This window comes from Mytilus trossulus, chromosome 2 (genome assembly GCF_036588685.1).
Source record: "Mytilus trossulus isolate FHL-02 chromosome 2, PNRI_Mtr1.1.1.hap1, whole genome shotgun sequence".
Classification (NCBI taxonomy): Eukaryota; Metazoa; Mollusca; class Bivalvia; order Mytilida; family Mytilidae; genus Mytilus; species Mytilus trossulus.
In genome coordinates, this window is record NC_086374.1 from 34144640 (window position 1) to 34164528 (window position 19889).

Sequence of the window (19889 nt, forward strand, 5' to 3'; positions counted from 1 at the left end):
ATATGAATAATGTATAAATAAAACGAAAAATGGTCTGGTTCATGAAACCGTAACCTATTACTGAGACCATCATAGATTTATGCATAAACAAATTGTGTACAAATTGACCCCTTGTGTTACAAACTTGACGCTAAGAGGCAATTGAAATCAATATCTGTATTTCTTAATCATTAGTTATATATAAAAATAACCTGATTTTCGGAATGTCCTTAGCTATAAATAGATAATCAAGTGTTTTTCTCAAAAAGCTGACCACACAAACTCCTACATATAGTTGGACACGTTTCCTAATTTATGTTAGTAGTTAGTTCGAATTCTGTAGTTAGCTTGAATTCTATTAATAAACTGTGTTCTCTATTAGCAGAAACAACTAATGACTTCTCATGGACTAAATGAAAAGAGTTAATTTTAGTGTAAACTAAAGAACAAAAATATGTAATGTATCTGTCAATATGCATAATAGCTCATGTCCTAAAGTTAAGTAAACCTTATTGCGTAATGCCATTTGCTTTGTTATTATTGCACTTTGTGTTAAACTGCCAGGTCGGAATCAAAAATAGATGCAGAGGAACACAGATTTGTGGTTCTCAAGCTAATAAGCAGAAATGAAAATAAAAAACACCACGAAAAGACAATACATGCATTGAGGATCGACTGATGCTTTTAGCCAATATGACTTATTGGTAGTTCTTGTCTTGCTGATAACTGTAATATGTTTGTCTCGTTCAACAATATTTTTAAAAACTTTTTTTTTTTTAAATGAAATGGTGTGAAATATCATTAAGGGACATAAACGTCTATAAAGGGAGCCGAGCAATTCTAAAGGGACATTCAAACTCATTAAACAACATTGATATCAAACTGACAACGCCATGTCAATAAATGTTCAAAATGCAAATAATCGTATAAAAACCACAACATAAAAAGCCATACGAACCCCAATATAAATCGGGGCTAACCCAGGTACTCAGAAGGGTAAAAGATCCTATTCCATGTTTGGCATCTGTGATGCTCATTAAAGAACAAACAAGGTGATAAGACTAATAATACAGGTTACGTTCGATAAGAAGATCTATTGGAAGGAATTGTAGTAACGACAATTGGAAACTCATCCGTGGACATCTGTTAAATAGATATTCTTTGACTTGTGACGGTGTCCGTCAAATTTTCGAGGCGATGCATTGCAACTTAAACACTTGTGACTTTTGGTTTATTAACTTCCTTGGAGCAGCAATTCCCTACCAAGGAAATCATTATAGTAAATGCAGGCTCTGGAATATCGTATCAGCTGGGAAATACTGGAGACTGCTAACTAAAACGGAAAGTGTACTATTGTGCAGATAAACGCATTTCTTTAGTCGTAATGTTTTTACTCTAATTGTCAATTTCTAGTCGAATGAAGTCATCCTCGTCTGAATAAAGGAACAAGGCGACAAGAAGAGAAGCACGGATGGTTCCATGAGAATGCAAATTGTTATCGAAAATCAAATCTAAACTTAAATAAAATATATTGCCGCTACGAACATTTTGTTTGTCTTGTTGGACATATTAGTTGACAGGCCTCTGTCTGTCCCAAGTCAGAAGCTTGTTATTCAGTGGTTGTCGTTTATTTATGTGTTACATATTTGTTTTTCGTTCATTTGTTTATATAAATAAGGCCGTTAGTTTTCTCGTTTGAATTGTTTTACATTATCATTTCGGGGCCTTTTATAGCTGACTATGCGTTATGGGCTGAGCTCATTGTTGACGGCCGTATGGTAACCTATAGTTGCTAATTTCTGTGTCATGTTGGTCTCTTGTGGAGAGTTGTCTCATTGGCAATCATGCCACGTCTTTTTCTTTATATATATACTGATCATCGATGACGGGTTGTCACCTAAACAGATACTCTGGGGATGATTATAATGTTTGCTTGGTTGAAATTGTCACAGCATCTTCAGATGAGACGACTTTTATAAAACGATCCAAGAGTCGACGAACGCCAAAACCGGAGTCGAGCATGTGACAACAGAAATGGTTTCAACAAAGACTAAAAGTTTGAGATAAGTTCCCTCTCCCGTTTCTCTTAAAATGTAATTGATAGAAGTAAAAAGTTTAACCAGTAAAATATTGTTACGAAAAGTACAAATTAAATAGTTTGTAAATCAACAACAAAATGATATATATAGAATAGATGAAAACTCATGAACAGATTGCAGGCCTTTTACAGATTTTCAAAATTTGTAGTGAATGTATAAACGTTTATTACGGCAAATGATTTTTATCGTGAATTTAATATTCTTAAGGATTGCTCTTATAGTAATTGTTTTCGGAAACACAGCTGACAATTGTATCCGAAAAGTAAAAGTAATTAAGTAGTGTTCATCGAGGATATGTATACTTAGTACTCTAAACAAATTAACACTATACGTAAGCTTCCTTTTCTAATAAGCCAATGACGTTATTATATTCAAATGAGAAATAACCTGGGGTTTTTACCGAAACTGTTCAATCGCTTTTTTTCAGAAAACTCTTGACATTGTTTCTGAGAAAAATTAAGCTACCACTTATGTGGGATACTGTCATTTACTATAAATTCAGTTGCAGACCCAAATTTGGTATCAGAAACCTGACAAATCATTAAGGTAAGTGACTTAAATTATTACAGTGAAATGTTTCTCTTGAACTTATAGAAAAGTAAGGTCGATATAAGATTAAAACATGCTAAAGCCTGTAATTCAGTGGTTGTCGTTTGTTTATGTGTTACATATTTGTTTTTCGTTCATTTTTTTACATAAATAAGGCCGTTAGTTTTCTCGTTTAAATTGTTTTACATTGTTTTATCGGGGCCTTTTATAGCTGACTATGCGGTATGGGCTTTACTCATTGTTGAAGGCCGTACGGTGACCTATAGTTGTTAATGTTTTTGGTCTTTTGTGGATAGTTGTCTCATTGGCAATCATACCACATCTTCTTTTTATAAACACTATTTTTTATTTTATTTTTGCGCATGGATTTCGTCTGTTAAAAAAAATTATACATACAAAAACCGACAATTAAGACTGAGAAAAACTAATGGTAAAAACGCAGTTTATATCTTTGTAAAGTAAGAAATAATTATAACAAAGAATTTTTTGATTTTGAATAGACAGTTGAATATACTGTATATTTTTGACAACTGTGTGCTGACTATATGTGTCTTTGGTATGTTGTATTGCTGGTAACTGTTTATCTTAAGTTCGCACCAAACGTGTCTATACAGTAGCTCTTATAAGATTCGCTTTAGACGTCAAATGCATAAACTGTTTGAAAACATGAGAACTAAATTCTTTTGAACAGAACAGTCAAAATTATTTAAGCAATAAGCATTGACAGAAGGAATTGCAACCTTAGGGAAATTGCATAATTTAACCTTGTTCGTGCTGGTGTCTGTAACAATTGTGTTCTGTCTATTTCGTTCTTTTTCCTCGGTTGTATTAGTATTAATGTAAGGAACTCACCCTTGTTAATCAAGTCGGTATATGTGTATAAACGTATTTTAACTGCCATATTTAAATGTCATACGATATGCAATGTAGCAGAGAGGTACATTTCTGTTGAGAAATGAGAAATTGATAATTGGAAAGTTGAAATCATAACCTTTGTCATAGAATTAGTTTGAAGTCGTCAATATATGTCAGTTTCTAGGAAAAGATCACAATATGAAGTACATCTTCTATTCTGGTACTAATCCTTAATTTTTAATCACTCAGTAAATTGATACGTAAGCACTCATTAAAATGTAGGATATTTAGTGTCAGAATATCATCAAATACCACGAACATCAAACTAAATAGCTTTGTAAGGTATTTTTTTTCTATCATTATGTCTTTAGAAGGTTCTGTATAGATTTTGCTTTTAAAAATCTGAGTACGAATACAAGTTGACAGTTAAAGTTATTTAGACATGAACATATTTTGTACACATTGTATCACTTTTATCATTATGTTATATTCATGTTAACTTATACATATATACATATATAAATAATAGAAGTTTTTTGTTGCCGCTTCTAATCTTCGTTCTTTTTTTCAGAGTATTGCTAATAAAAGATTGCACAGATCGTAACAATGTTAAGACTACAGATATGTGTGATTTTAGTGTCATTTGTTACAGCATTCGATTTGGTATGTATTTTGTTTATTACAACGCATTTCTACAAACTTATGTTATTGAAAGTAATAATACTAATAATTTGTATTTTATACTGAGTTATTCATATGAAAAATTTAACTTTGGATCCTTAAGTTTGTTATGCTTAAATTAAACACATTGACATTTTGATTTTAACCTTCAAATCTAAATGAAAATATTCAAGAATGTTAATTTAATGATAACCCCAACCAAAATATGTTATATTAAAAAGATCATTTATAGTTTATTTGTTTTTAATTCCAGAAATTTGATTACCAGATTAGGGAAGGGAAGGCTAGATTTGTTGAAAATATAGAAACCAATCTAGGAAAGAATATAGTTAAAATCCATACTCCAGCACACAACGATGTTCTTGAATCATACCTTATGCAAGATTTTCAAAAGGTTTGTAATCAAACAAGGTCAAACATTTTGCCAAACAACACATCGGCAAATATGCGAACTTGTTTGGTATGGCGGTCAGCGATATCACATATATCAACGCATTCAATGGCATTGTTAATTGGAGAAAAAAATCAACCACGTCTATTCAAGATGACGAAAAAGGATACTAATAATATATTTATAAGGTTTAGTTCCTGTTCTGAAATCTAAACTATGTTTTAAAAAAACGAATATTTCTACGACAAGTTTATTGTATAGATTATAAAGTACGGTTGCTTATCAAAAATGAAATAGCGTATTGCAGTAGTTAACATACATGTATCAATTAAGGTAAGATCATAGAACGACTTTTTAAAGTATATTTCAATCTATATATGCCAAAAGCTACTTGTAACTGAATCAGTGAGTTGCTCATCATGGCGAAGGATGTAACACAAACTGTGAAGACAGTTTAGGTTGACAAAGAATTGGATGGAACCTCGGGTAGATTATCATTATACATCACATAATATGCAATGCCATATTTTAAGACGTTCGAATTCAAAATTGCTGCCGGCATCTTCTATTTTAGTTCTAATATTTATAGATTATCGTTGGTCATCTAAACGAGATTGTTTTTCTCGCATGAGCAATTACGGCGAAAATAAGAAAAGTTATTGAGTTGAGATGACCAATGACAATCTGTTTATCGCTATTCTATCTAAGACAGTGTTGTTAATTTTATTGACGTGCACACTGAGTTTTCTAGCGATAATTTTTCATATAACTCTACTGTGCCGAGGACGGAAATTGTTAGTCAGTAGGATCAAAGGAAAAGTTCGTAAAATAGCATTAAGTTTATATATATATTTATACTAGTTAATGTTTTATGTAAATTGTGTTAGTACTAAATGACAATTAGCTTGGCAGAACCGGATTGACCATATAAAATGTGTTAAAAAAACTTAAAATTTTAAGAAGGACTAAACGGGTCTAGTTTCAAACATTTAAAACGTAACCAGATAAGAATGACTGTTGTTTTATTTAATATATGAACATAAAAGGCTAACAAAATGTATTATTTATAGGGAAAGCAAATCAGATGTCTTCCATCTTTACGTCAATGTAGACTGCGGGATATTGATAGAAAGACTTCATCTGATGCTGGTAAAGTTACAGAGTCATATGTACACAGCTGGGTATGTATAACATTACGAAGAAAACGAAACATTGAGCATAACGAATATTGAAATGTTTCAATATTTGAGAAGCCTTTTGACAGACTTATAATACTTTTTAAAAGGAAAGTAACATGATGAGTGTCCCTAATGGAGCAATATTGGCTCATATTTCTGAAACATCTGATAAAATTCTTTCCTGCGTCGCTGATGGCTAAAGTGGGTCTAGTAACCACTTAAATATGTCCATCTGTCTGTTTGTTCGTCCGTCCGTCCGCCCATCCATAAGATCTTGTGTAGAACACTTTCAGCAAGTTTTTCTTAGCTTCTATTGAAGGGAATGATTATATACTTGGTCTGCAGCCTGATGATGAGTTATCGTACTATGTAATCATTTTTATATCTACTGTGCAGTCACTTTCTGTTTGTGGATTGGTTATAATTATAAAAAGAATGATTTTATATTTGGTAATTAGTTTGTCAATGATATCGATCAGTTACAGCGCGTGAGAAAGTTTTAGATCTGCCGTGCAGGCACTTCTTTTTTCCGATAGTTCAAATTTTAACAACATTCATTTAAAAAGGTTTCCAGACCTAAGTTTCAACTAGAATGGTTACTTTAGGATCCTGGTAGATCAAAGTTGCCCCCAACTTTGACATGTAGATAGATCTTCTGATAAAATCTATCTCTCCGGTTTGTCTGTTTCCGCAGAGTGTCCCGGTGGTTCTCTCCAAATTCTTCGGCTTTCCTCCACAATATAACCAGACTTCCCGGTGCCCTAGTACTCCCCTTGTGTTGAGGTTTGGATTCTCCTTTAAAATATTGTTGTAAAAACGGTAGTGACATCTCTATTAAGACAAATATGAAGTGTACGCGGATTTCACTTTACCCTACCAGCTCTCGAGGGGTTCTTCGGATAACAGAGGAATTTACCAGTACATACATACATACAGTCCTACATACAAATAAACTTTTCTTTAAACTTTCTTGGCTTGTATGGACGAGAGATTTCATATTTGGTTTGCACTAAATTCTTGATAATTAAGACTTGTAGCGTGTTTTCATATGATATGCAGTCACATTCTGTTTGCGAATAGTGTTACATTTTACAAGATTCATTGTAGAAGGTAATTTTCGTCAAATAAAAGGCAAAATTATGTTATGCTTCAGAATACATGCAGCCTCAATCAATAAAATGCAGTTAAATGTTGGAGGTCCATATCTGGCACTGGTATTGTTTAAGCTTTTGTGACACGATCTTTGTGGATTGTGTTTTATGTCCTTCTGCGACGATTTACTACGCTTTTTGTACCTTCTATTATTTTGTAAAGCATTGACTAATACTTTCGCAGTACATGTTTTCAGAGGAATCACCAAACAACAAAATTCCATATTGCACGGTATATGCATTAAGTTGATTAAATGAAAATAAGATGTGGTATGATTGCCAATGAACCAACTCTCCACTAGAGACGACCAAATGACACATAAAAACACAACTTTTATTTTGACGAATTATTATCATGCACGTTCACTTCTAAACAAGTTAGAGCTTTGTGTTGCAGAACAAAGGCACGAACAGCATATCAAGCACCAATGCAACAGTGATAAAGGAGATGTATTATGTTGATGGCGAAGAAGTAGTTAACACTGTTGAACTGGGAGAGGACTTGAGGACATTTTATGAAAGCTTTGAATATCCTCTTTACATTGAAAAGAAAATACCCAGTGACGCTGAAGTACTCAACATAGCTAGTTCTTCTGGTAAGTTTATATCAATATATAACTGATACAATTAAATTAAGATATCAATATAATGATATAAATATTGAATATTTATGTCGTCTATCTCAAATAGTTTTAGTAATTCGTTAAATATTATAGAACCAAATCACACAAATATATATACGTAGTTTTCAACTTAGACTTGTGTATATTTTTTCGTTTGGGCTTGTTTCATATTTTCCCTCCGGTTTATATGATCCGTTCATCCTATATTGACTCTCAAAATTCAAGAGTCTGTCTAAAATTGAGGGTAAATTATAAGGCCTTCCAAATACCTTTTCGATCCCTAACATCACTGAAGACATTTATTGTCGAAATTCGCATCTGGTGTACATAAAAGTATCGACACCTCATGTTTGTGGCATAACATCTTGGCCACAAGTTTATTGTTTACTGTTTAGTATGAAATCTATATTAAGATCCATTTTGTTACATCTTGTGATCAATTTTATTTGGCAATCGCCAATGGCAGTCAGCAGGGTTAAAGAACATCAGTTGTTTGACCTGTTAGTCAAATGCGTTTTGTATGAATATACTTTTTCACTTTTTTGGTCGTTTGGAAGATGTTGTTTGTGCTATATTAAGACCCTTCTACAACGAAATTTGTTTTACATGCACACGTATAAAAATTGCGGGTTTTATCCAACGCAATCAAAGATTTGAACGTATTTTTCAATTTAGACTTGTTTATATTTATTCGTTTGGGCTTGTATCATTATTTTTTCCGGTTTATATGATTTGTTCATCCTATATTGACTCTTAAAATTCAAGAGTCTGTCTAAAATTGAGGGTAAATTATATGGCCTTCCAAATACCGTTTCGATCCCTAACATCACTGAAGAGACATTTATTGTCGAAATCCGGATCTGGTGTACATATAAGTATTGACACCTCATGTTTGTGGCATAACATCTTGGCCACAAGTTTATTGTTTACTGTTTAGTATTAAATTTATATTAAGATCCATTTTGCCAATGACAGTCAGCAGGGTTAAAGAACATCAGTTGTTCGACCTGTTAGTCAAATGCGTTTTGTTTGAATATACTTTTTCACTTTTTTGGTCTTTTGGAAGATGTTGTTTGTGTGCTGTATTAAGACCCTTCTACAACGAAATTTGTTTAACATGCACACGCATAAAAATTGCGGTTTTTATTTAATGCAATCATAGGTTTGAACGTAGTTTTCAATTTAGACTTCTTTATATATATATATATATATATATTATTACAGTCTCTGTTTCTTTTTCTTAACCTTTTTCATTTGTTAAATACATTTGTTGAAGATACCAATTTAAATTGCTTAATTTTTTGAGGGATGTATAAGTACCTAGCCACGTTCTTCTAGTTATACTTAGTAAAAAAATATTATTACATTTTTACGGCCGTTTGTTCACGATGTTTAAATATTCAGACTCTGTTGTAGCTACTTTACTCTCAATTTCAAATATTTAGATCGTTCAGTGCTGTCTATTTGGTAATTTTACAGACGTTATCATGCGTATACATGTTATACCATCATAATTGTCGTTCCCGATACAGTTTTAGAATTGTGCTAGTTCAAATCGCACATTATTATTTGTATTTAATGCATATATATGAATTCTCTGTTGTAATAAACCATATAACCTATGTCATGTAAACATTTGTTAGAATGGTGCAAGCGTCTTCACTGATGTTCGGTTTGACTTTTTTATTGTATAAATTTCAAGATTTAGTAAAAGTTTAATCTAACGAGACTCAAAGATGATTCATTTCACATCAGAATCTGACTGACGAAGGATATCTGTTATCCGAAATATTTATAAATAATTACATTTATAGTTACCTTTTTTGTATTTGGAGTTGTTGTGTACACTTTTTTAGGCGTTTATATAATTTATTTATTGTGTACATGTATCGTTACTCGTAACGATCCAGCGCCCTCGTGGGGAAAATCGTTGACTACTATACAGACGTTTTATATATATATAAACATCGCGGCCACAAGTTTAAAAAGTTTTTCTGTTTAGTATTAAATTTTATTTAAGATCCATTTTGTTACATCTTGTGATCAATTTTATTTGGCAATCGCCAATGGCAGTCAGCAGGGTTCAAGAACATCAGTTGTTCGACACCTGTTAGTCAAATGCGTTTTGTTGAAATATACTTTTTCACTTTTTTGGTCTTTTGAAAAATGTTGTTTGTGCTGTTTTAGACCCTTCTAAAACGAAATTTGTTTAACATGCACACGTATGAAAATTTCGGTTTTTATCCAACGCAATCATAGGTTTGAACGTAGTTTTCAATTTAGACTCGTTTATATTTTTTTGTTTAGGCTTTGTATCATATTTTCCCTCCGGTTTATATGATCCGTTCATCCTATATTGACTCTTTAAATTCAAGATTTTATCTAAAAAGTAGGGTACTTTTTTCTAAAAATGAGGATACTCTTAATATGGCCTTCCAAATACCGTTTCGATCCCTAACATCACTGAAGAGACATTTATTTTCGAAATCCGGATCTGGTGTACTAAAATATATTGACACCGTATGTTTGTGGCATAACATCGCGGCCACAAGTTTAAAAAGTTTTTCTGTTTAGTATTAAATTTATTTTAAGATCCATTTTGTTACATCTTGTGATCAATTTTATTTGGCAATCGCCAATGGCAGTCAGCAGGGTTCAAGAACACCAGTTGTTCGACCTGTTAGTCAAATGCGTTTTGTTGAAATATACTTTTTCACTTTTTTGGTCTTTTGAAAAATGTTGTTTGTGCTGTTTTAGACCCTTCTAAAACGAAATTTGTTTAACATGCACACGTATGAAAATTTCGGTTTTTATCCAACGCAATCATAGGTTTGAACGTAGTTTTCAATTTAGACTCGTTTATATTTTTTTGTTTGGGCTTTGTATCATATTTTCCCTCCGGTTTATATGATCCGTTCATCCTATATTGACTCTTTAAATTCAAGAGTTTATCTAAAAAGTAGGGTACTTTTTTTTCTAAAAATGAGGATACTCTTAATATGGCCTTCCAAATACCGTTTCGATCCCTAACATCACTGAAGAGACATTTATTTTCGAAATCAGGATCTGGTGTACTAAAATATATTGACACCGTATGTTTGTGGCATAACATCGCGGCCACAAGTTTAAAAAGTTTTTCTGTTTAGTATTAAATTTATTTTAAGATCCATTTTGTTACATCTTGTGATCAATTTTATTTGGCAATCGCCAATGGCAGTCAGCAGGGTTCAAGAACATCAGTTGTTCGACACCTGTTAGTCAAATGCGTTTTGTTGAAATATACTTTTTCACTTTTTTGGTCTTTTGAAAAATGTTGTTTGTGCTGTTTTAGACCCTTCTAAAACGAAATTTGTTTAACATGCACACGTATGAAAATTCGGTTTTTATCCAACGCAATCATAGGTTTGAACGTAGTTTTCAATTTAGACTCGTATATATATATATATATATATAACTCGTCTAAACATCAACCCAACAATGTTAGATCTGTATATATATATATATTCATATATCTTGAAAACAGTACTTATACAAGTCATCGCGATAAGTTTGGCTTACAACCACGTTCATATTAGATTCACCATTAGTCATTAAATTTCATAACTAATATCAACTATTTTCTATTATTCTGATTTCAGGAAGACGGTTCAAAAGGACATTGCAACCACTGAACAATGATTGCAACGGACAAGATCCAAAAAGAGTTTACGGTGTTGATTCCGGAAGATCATGTAACTATCTTAAGATATGTCAAGAGTAAGTATTATTATCCTTAGTTTTTTTGGTTCAACATGTGGATAGGGGATGCGTTTTACATTTTCTGTTTTGATCCCGGAAGGCATCATTTAGGCGGATGGGCGGTTGCCAAACAGTGTCCGTGCTTTAAATCATGAAACGTTCAACCAAATCTTTTCTAATTCAAATATGTTGTTCCTGATGACAAAATGGAGGTCAAGTCGATGTTGATGATTGTCACTTTTACCGTTCAACAATTATGTTCCTTGTTATATTGAAAATGTCAGGCAACAAATAAATGTTAAAAAATTCGGTTTGCTGTTACTTTGACAGCTTTTTAATTTGTTATATTCTAAACAACGAATCATGAAAATGAAACTCTCTAGTGTGCATTTACTGAAACATTCGGTTGGCCAAAGATTTTGAATACTATTAATCAATTCTTTAAGAATCTCATCTTTTTCAATTAAAAACTTCCGTTATAACATCTTATCATTCAGCAAGATTTGATATCTTTCACCATTAGAAATGTTTTTCTATTTTCACTCAAACAAATTGCAAAACACTGAAAATGTCTCTTTTTTAAATGTTATATCATTAATCAAATTACGCTTTGCAATACAACTGATTCGATATTATCAATACTGAGATTGTGAGTTCGAATCCTGTACGGAGCAGTATTTACTAGTATTGTCAGTTTTCATACTGAAGGGACGGTTGGTCTCTCCTGGCACTCTGGCTTCCTCCACTAATAAAAACTGACCGCTACGAAATAGCATAATAGAGTTATAAGTAGCGTTAAAACACCAACCAACCAATCAATTAATCAATCAATAAATCTCGCATTTGTTATTAATAGAACACAATTCTATTGGTAATCTTAATTGTAAATATATTACCTTCGTTTATGAGATTTTTCTAATTTTAGGGTCGCAGTGGTAAACGGAAACAGGGTATTCACAGATTGTGGCAATGTACACATTACATCGCCGCTTGCATATATATGTGTATGCTGTCCATGGGTTACTGTCATCAATCCAAAAGGAAGCGAGTGTACATGTACAAAGATGGGTTGATCAACTGTTAATGACTTACCGAAGGCGATTTGTATTAAGTTGAAGATGACTTAGAAAATAAAGCATTTGATGTTTTCAGAAATTTTGAATTCTTGTTCTTTTGATTTTATATAATCAATTATTTACTAGATTTCGATAGTGTCAATTCCAATACCCTATAATTCTGTATACCACATCAATACTCTCACTTTAACTTTTAAATTACTGAAATGCTCATTTATTTGTAAGAAACAATGGTCCATCAACAATCGCCTTTTATAGTCAAGCTTTTAGTACATGTATTGTGCACACATCTTATGGTTTTAATATAGACTACTAATTAACCCTTAGAGCTATATTTGTGTTGGCTTTTTTTTTTTGGCGAGTAACTGGCATAATTTCTAAAAGTTGTTTAAGTCAATTCAGTCTAATTCAGGCTGTTGACATCATTTATTTGATCATGACGTTAACATTTCTTTAACCTTGACCAATTAAACAGTGATTGGCATTGCTTTTTTATAATCTTCGGAGTAATGCTTAAAATGAGATATAATTATTATTCAGTAAAAGTTTTGTAACGATCAAGATCAATAAAAAAGAATAGTATTGGAATATCACCAAAAGTCTTGCACAAATGATTTAGGTTTTGTTATAAATTTAGACACTAAAGTCCCATACCAATAATACAATCATGTTTATCGGCTTTTTCTTCCATCCTAACGTTATTTGTATATGTTCCGGACCATATGAGTATCTGGACCATACGCGTATGGTCATGACCATATGGGTATATACTCGTATGGTCCGACCATACGCGTATGGTCGGGGTAATCAATACTTTTAAACTCTTCATTAGGTGTGACCCTTCTAATGTTACGTCACTAAAATGTCATTGTATTAAGCATTAAAAAAACGTATAAAAAAACAGTTTCACACAGTTAATATTACTTACTATTTGTAAGTACAATTATAAGAAGATGTCAAAAACAAATGAACATATTGTAAAAGGAATTTAATTGATTAAAGTAAAATATTTAAAGTGTATGTTTCTTTATTTTTTTTCTATTCCTTATTTCTATACTTTTGTTTTAATCTTAAAAGTAGCATTTTAGAGCCATGAACTAGCTACTGCCTTTATCTAATTTGATCTGTTATATTCATTTTACGATATTGGAGATCTAGAGTTTCTCAAAAACATTGTAGACACATCGGAATTGTCCGAGTCGATATCACTGCACGCAGCCAAAAAAAGCAATCACAGAAAAGCTACATGTATGGTACCGTGAGAATCACATTCTAAGTATACAAAAGCACACACGAATACACTTAGCGATGAAAACTAAGATCAACTGACTGTGGCATCAATATTAAATGTTTATGTAGCTTTTGAAATGTAAAATTAATACGTTTTATTTCTATTGTATATTTGAAAAAAATACCTATATGGTCCAAATACTCATATGGTCCGGCCCGTTAATAACCAAACGAGTATAATACTCATATGGTCCGACCATACGCGTACGGTCGGACCATACGCGTATGGTCGGACCATATGCGTATACTCATATGGTCATGACCATACGCGTATGGTCCAAATACTCATATGGTCCGGAACATATACATATATAATATCATATGCAAAAAATGGGGGAAAAAATGTAATCGAAAAGGTAATAACACATGTAGCAGAACAGGACGGAGCGAAAAAGGAAAAATTGATAACAGATCACAAGACTAATAGATTAAAACAGACAAAACCATCGCCAAACAAAATAACTGCTAAACACTACACAGAAAATAAAAAAATGAGCAACTGGAACCCCACATAAAACCGGAGGTGATTTCTGTAGCTTCGGATTGGTAACTTTAGTTCATGCTCCACTAGTGGCACACAATTAAGAAATAAAAAGATAAAGACAGAAAATAATTTAAAAGAATGAATAACTGATAAAGCTGCCCAAAATTTTCAAGAGATAGAACTGTCTGGACCTCTGTTATGGTAGAGCTATCAGAATCTGTTCTTGGGTAGAAATTTCAGAATCATTTCTAAGGTAGAACTGTTTAAAACTGTTCTATGGTGGAGGTGTTCAAAACTGTTCTAGGGTTATAACTTCAAAAACTGTTATAGATTAGAACTTCCAAATATACTTATGGTTATATTACTTCCAAATCTGTTATAAGTTAAAACTTCCAAATATGTATCAGGTTAGAACTACTCCAGTTAGAGACTGTTCTAGGGGCCAATTTGTCTTGAAAGTTCCTGACACATTTTTAAGACAGGTTAAATCTGATCCAAACTGAAGATGCAGTCAACATAGTCACCAAACTTTGAATTATTTAATTAGAGGACAGCATTTAAATAACGGAAAATGAAGTAAAAGGTAAATACCAACTTCTTTTCATATTTCTTGAGAAAACTGTACGAAGTCTGCCTCATAAAAAATGAAGGAATCAGTCGGCAAACAGATTGGCACATTGTTTTGTCATATGAATGCCGATTGTCTTTTGTAACAAAAACGTCCTCGAATCGTAACAAATGTTACCTTTCCACGTCAGTTTTAATCTAGCGTCGTACTACAGTACATGATATATAAGCCTTAAATAAGACATGAAGATGTTACTTTTACAGATCAGCTAAATTATCTTAAGTAAAGGAACCTACAAATTAATGTAAGATACAGTCACAGAAATAATTATATTTATAATTACGTCTGAACCAGTGACAACTCTGATTTATTCAGATTTATCCATCGGATCACCAGCAGTGATGGTGATACATGGCTGTGTACATTCTGTATATACAACTCTATATGTTCTGTCTGAACATCAACCCAACAATGTTAGATCTGAAAATTTGCTTTCGCAAATTTTTTGTACTTGCCTCGCCGGGATTCGAACGCATGCTATTGAGATATCGTGACATATATAGATATGGGAAGATGTGGTGTGAGTGCCAATGAGACAAATCTCCATCCAAAAAAAGCAATTTAAAATAGTAAACCATTATAGGTCAATGTACGGCCTTCAACACGCGGCCTTGGCTAACACCGAATAACAAGCTATAAAGGGCCCCAAAATTACTAGTGTACAACCATTCAAACGGGAAAACCAACGGTCTAATTTATTAAAAAAACGAGAAATGAGAAACACGTATAAATTACATAAACAAACGACAACTACTGTACATCAGATTCCTGACTTAGGACAGGTGCAAACATTTGCAGCGGGATTAAACGTTGTAATTGTTCCAACCCTTCTCCCTTTTTCTGGAACAATAGCATAACATCACAACATAGAAAAACACACGATAAAATATCAATTGGCAGGCTTAACTCAATCAAAAAACGTAAATCAATACACTATGAAATTAAACTTTTTATGTGTAGAACAGTAAGATTTATTTTTTGTAAATTGTTATTACATTTTTTTGTGCTATGCTTATCTAGTCAGCAAAATATCTGAGGATCTGAAATGGACATTGAAACATATATACTTACTAGCGAATTTACCAAATTCCATATGTTCTCCCTCTTTCGAGTGGGATGTTTATTGCAAACAAGGAATACAAATTCACATTTATGTTGATTAGAATACGCCCCTTAACAGTTAGTTCGGCTATATTGAAGAGTGGCATATTTTCATAATGGAGGTAAAATTGGTCTAAAAAATATGGAAAAACATCATAAAAACAGAGCAGATGCTTGGAAACATGATATAACATATATATATATATATATTTCCCAGAATCTCGTACTATTTCCACCTCTTTATAAAAAAAAATCAATATGGCCGAACTAACTGTGAAGTGTCCTATTTTTCCCAAAAGAGGCACATATTTTATAACTTGTATAACCTGAGATCAGGAAATTACCAAACTCTGTACCATATTCCTTCGGAACCTTGGCTTAATAAGTAAGGAAATTTATACTTGTATATTAACACAAAGTTTGCCTGTTGTTTATATGTTACTTTAAGTTCATGTAGTCCTTTGATATTTTGAAAACCCACAGGTTTTTTTTATATGTATTGACTGATTACAATTTTTACAGTGTTGTCGTTTTTCAAGTAATTTACTCAATGTTTAAAAAAACCCATTAAACATGTACTTTCTAACATAATTATACTAGAGCTTATTTGTTGTTATGTATATATGCCAAGTTTTAATGTCATCATTGTCTTATACACATGTATATTGATTGACGTATGAACCATCAACTGACAAGAAGATTCCTTATTTAAGTTATTTGACAGCATATGGCATTCTAATTAGTAAAGTAGTTTGGTAATCTGCAGACAGGACAATGAACATGAAGTGGGGTTTAACTAGTCTTTCTTGTTTAAATCTCAATCCTCAAACTGATAACCAAATGATTATTTCATATGTTGTGTTACTGGTAATCTTGATCAGAGAATAACTCAGGATCATAACATGAAATAGGGTTATAGTAATGCCTGAATGAATTGTGAATTTATCGAAATTGTGCCTCATAGATTGTATATATATATCATTATCATGGTTTAGTGCAATATTTTTTTATGTCTTTTTTTTTAATTGCATAATTGAATTCCTTGCTAATAAAATTCTACCTCACATTTTCTTTTATAAATATATGAGACTTAAGAAATCAAAAACTAGAAAAATAATTCAGATATAATTCTTATTTTTACTGATTTGCTCTGTAGTTGTCACTAACTGTTGTCATTGTCCTCTTTGGCTCTCTTTAAACATATACAAAACTATTTGTTTTACATGATTTATGCATTGTCATACCTATATACCCCTTTTTACATTATGTCCAGTGATCCTTGTAACAAATAAAGATGCTTTCAAAATTGATTAAAGAAAGAGATCTGCAAATAACTTAAAACTTAAATATGAAAATTTCCAATAAAAAATAAATTATGTTACTAAAAATTTATATTCCAAGAAAGGCTTACGTGTCATGTCATATTATTCTATTAAAACTATCTAAATTAATGATCATGTATGCCCATTCTGTAGAATGAAGAATTGAATTATATTTATTTCTGATTATCTAAATACTAATTTTCTGTGTGTTGCCCATTTGCATCATTATATAAATCCATGATGCAATATCATTATGATCAATGACAGGTAAAACAGGCGAGACATTCAAGGCCTTGAAGGGTGGTTTTTATATTTCCATGTAAACTTTAAACATGCAACCATGTTACTAAGCATATTGTAGTTTATCCAGAATAACTTTGCTGTGGTTTAAGATAAATACACTTTTGAACTACTTATTTAGTGATTAATCATATTGAATTTTTACATATTTTGATGAGATAGATATTTCATATAACTATGAAAATTAGTTAAAAATTAGTTAATGAATGAATAGTGCAGTTATATGTGTACATTCAGTTGTTTATCATTTATTGGTCTGTTAGTGCTTATGATATTAAATGTGTACACATTTGTTTTATTATTTAGCTGCTTTTATAATGTACTGTTATAGAAAGTTTTTAGTTTTAAATCTTCTTTGCTGAATTCCAGTTTATATACTGTTGATACATGTTACCTGAACATGCTGAATGAATATGTTTGGATATTATGCATTTAATTTATAAAAAATGCAAGATTCTTTACTAAAAGTGTGCTATTCTACATGTTTATTGTAACATAATCAATAAATTTATATGCTGTTGCTATTTAAAAATAAATACACAGAAATTTATAGTGTTGTTTATTGCCTCTCCTGGGTTTATAAGTAAAGACTTTTTTTTCTTAAAGTCCTGAATATAAAACTGCATGCTATGAAATCTGATATTCCATTGGCAATGATCTCCTATACTGACCATCAAGCCATTTCTAGTTGAACAAAATTCAGAAGAAAGAGGCAGGGGTTTCTTTAAAATAAACAATAGTATTTGTGGTACCTAACACTACAGGGAGATAACTCTGTAAAATCAGCAGAAGGTTTTAGTGACGTTGTGTTCATAAGAGAATATTAAGCTTCTCAATGATCAAAATAAGTGTTTGTGAAACTGCTATATCAACCAGTGTATTTTTTCTGATAAAACGGTTGGTTCAATTTTTTTTTAAATTAGTATATTTTTGTCAAAGGGTCAAAGTAAATACTTTGACAACATTTTATGAAAATTAAACGAGCCCTATTAATTTTAGTGAAATTGTTGGGTACCACCTTAAAGAGCAAAAAGAAATTGACCTCTTAAATATTTAATCAAAAACTTAAAAAAAAAAACCCAACATATTCTCAGCAAAATTTCGAAGTGAAGCACTCTGAGATATGTTTAAATCGGAGGTTACATGTAGAACCACAACTCTTACTTACTGTAAACAATATAATTTCTGAAAAGTGCCTTATCAGAAACATATCTATTTTTGTATTAGGCCAAAAACTAGGGTTCCTGAGCCACATACATGATTCATACATAAAATTTCATATTTTTCTGACATACAATTTGACCAAATATTTTATATATTTATTCAACCCTAAGACATCATCAAATTTGCAAACCATTACTCAATTGGATTATTTTTTTTGTATCCTGAGCCTGAAACTAGTGTGAAATTTAACTGGTTTTTTTTTATGAAAAAAAATGAACATGAGTGACATTGGTATTAACAAAGTTACAATGCAGAAGTTAAAAAGTTAAAAACCATAAAGAACAAAACTTAAAACTTTTAAGCACTATCGAAATGAACATTTTAAAACAGAAATATGGATGATCCCAGGAGTTTCAGGGCGGTAAGCAGATCATGCTCCACATGTGTGGCCCGTTCTGTTGCTCAAGTAAGTCGAAATCCATTGATTAGTAATTTGTCAGGTGCCATTTATGAAAAATATGACCGGATTAGGGTTACAACAATAAGAATATATACATCATCAGCTGTAAAACATTACATAGCTGTCAACCAACTCATAATGGCATCCTTCCAATTTTCAAAGGGAAGATTTCAGATTAACCCCTTTGAAATCTTTGTGATATAATTGACTTTTTTTCAAGTTTTACTTGATTTGAAATTGCCTGTTGTTAAATTTTGAAATAAACAGAAAGTGATGAATTAAAGCCCCGCTGGCAAATTTGGTTGATAACGTCAATGTTTTCGGTCCTCATACATCCTTGGCTTTCAAATATTTGACTGTGAGTATTCCTGATGATAATGAATTGTATAACATGTTGTTTTCCTTATTTTACCAATAGATTAGGACATTTTTTTTCTGGTACTTTTACAAATTGTAATAAAGAAAAGAACATGGACCTTTTCCTAAGGAATCTTGTCTAATCTACCTTTTGCTTTATATTGGTATATGTGTAACATACTTAATATTGCGATCGGGAACCAGTCTAACGATTTTGAGTTCATTAAAAGAATGAAAAATTCGGCAAAATTTTCCCGATTTAAAAAAAAAATAAATTTATTGATTTTTCTACCGTAATTGGGGACTTGTCCCCATAATATGAGGCAGGCATTACCTGTAAATGGGGACGAAGTATATATGAATTATTTTTTTGTAACTTAAATATTTGTTAAAAAAAAGAAACGGAAATACCGTAACGTTTCCGATTTTGGTTCTGTTGCTAGGGATTTTAGTTGTGACGTTA

The 19889-nt window shown here is 31.8% G+C and overlaps 1 protein-coding gene across 1 annotated transcript; it reads left to right on the forward strand.

Moving 5' to 3' along the window:
• The first annotated feature begins 2486 nt into the window (after window positions 1-2486).
• On the forward strand, window positions 2487-12399 carry LOC134707067 (uncharacterized). Its single transcript, XM_063566554.1, has 7 exons — window positions 2487-2624; window positions 4054-4145; window positions 4417-4557; window positions 5625-5735; window positions 7281-7479; window positions 11145-11262; window positions 12170-12399. The coding sequence occupies exons 2-7, from the start codon at window positions 4089-4091 to the stop codon at window positions 12315-12317; spliced, it is 774 nt and encodes a 257-aa protein (XP_063422624.1). The 5' UTR covers window positions 2487-2624; window positions 4054-4088; the 3' UTR covers window positions 12318-12399.
• Window positions 12400-19889: the final 7490 nt, after the last annotated feature.

What these genes read in the sequence shown, in the direction of transcription:
- LOC134707067 (XM_063566554.1), top strand. Translation starts at nt 4,089, where the DNA reads ATGTTAAGACTACAGATATGTGTGATTTTAGTGTCATTTGTTACAGCA. An exon ending in TTATGCAAGATTTTCAAAAG is followed by an intron (nt 4,558 to 5,624) that starts GTTTGTAATCAA and finishes TATTATTTATAG; the next exon opens with GGAAAGCAAATCAGATGTCT. An exon ending in AGTCATATGTACACAGCTGG is followed by an intron (nt 5,736 to 7,280) that starts GTATGTATAACA and finishes TTTGTGTTGCAG; the next exon opens with AACAAAGGCACGAACAGCAT.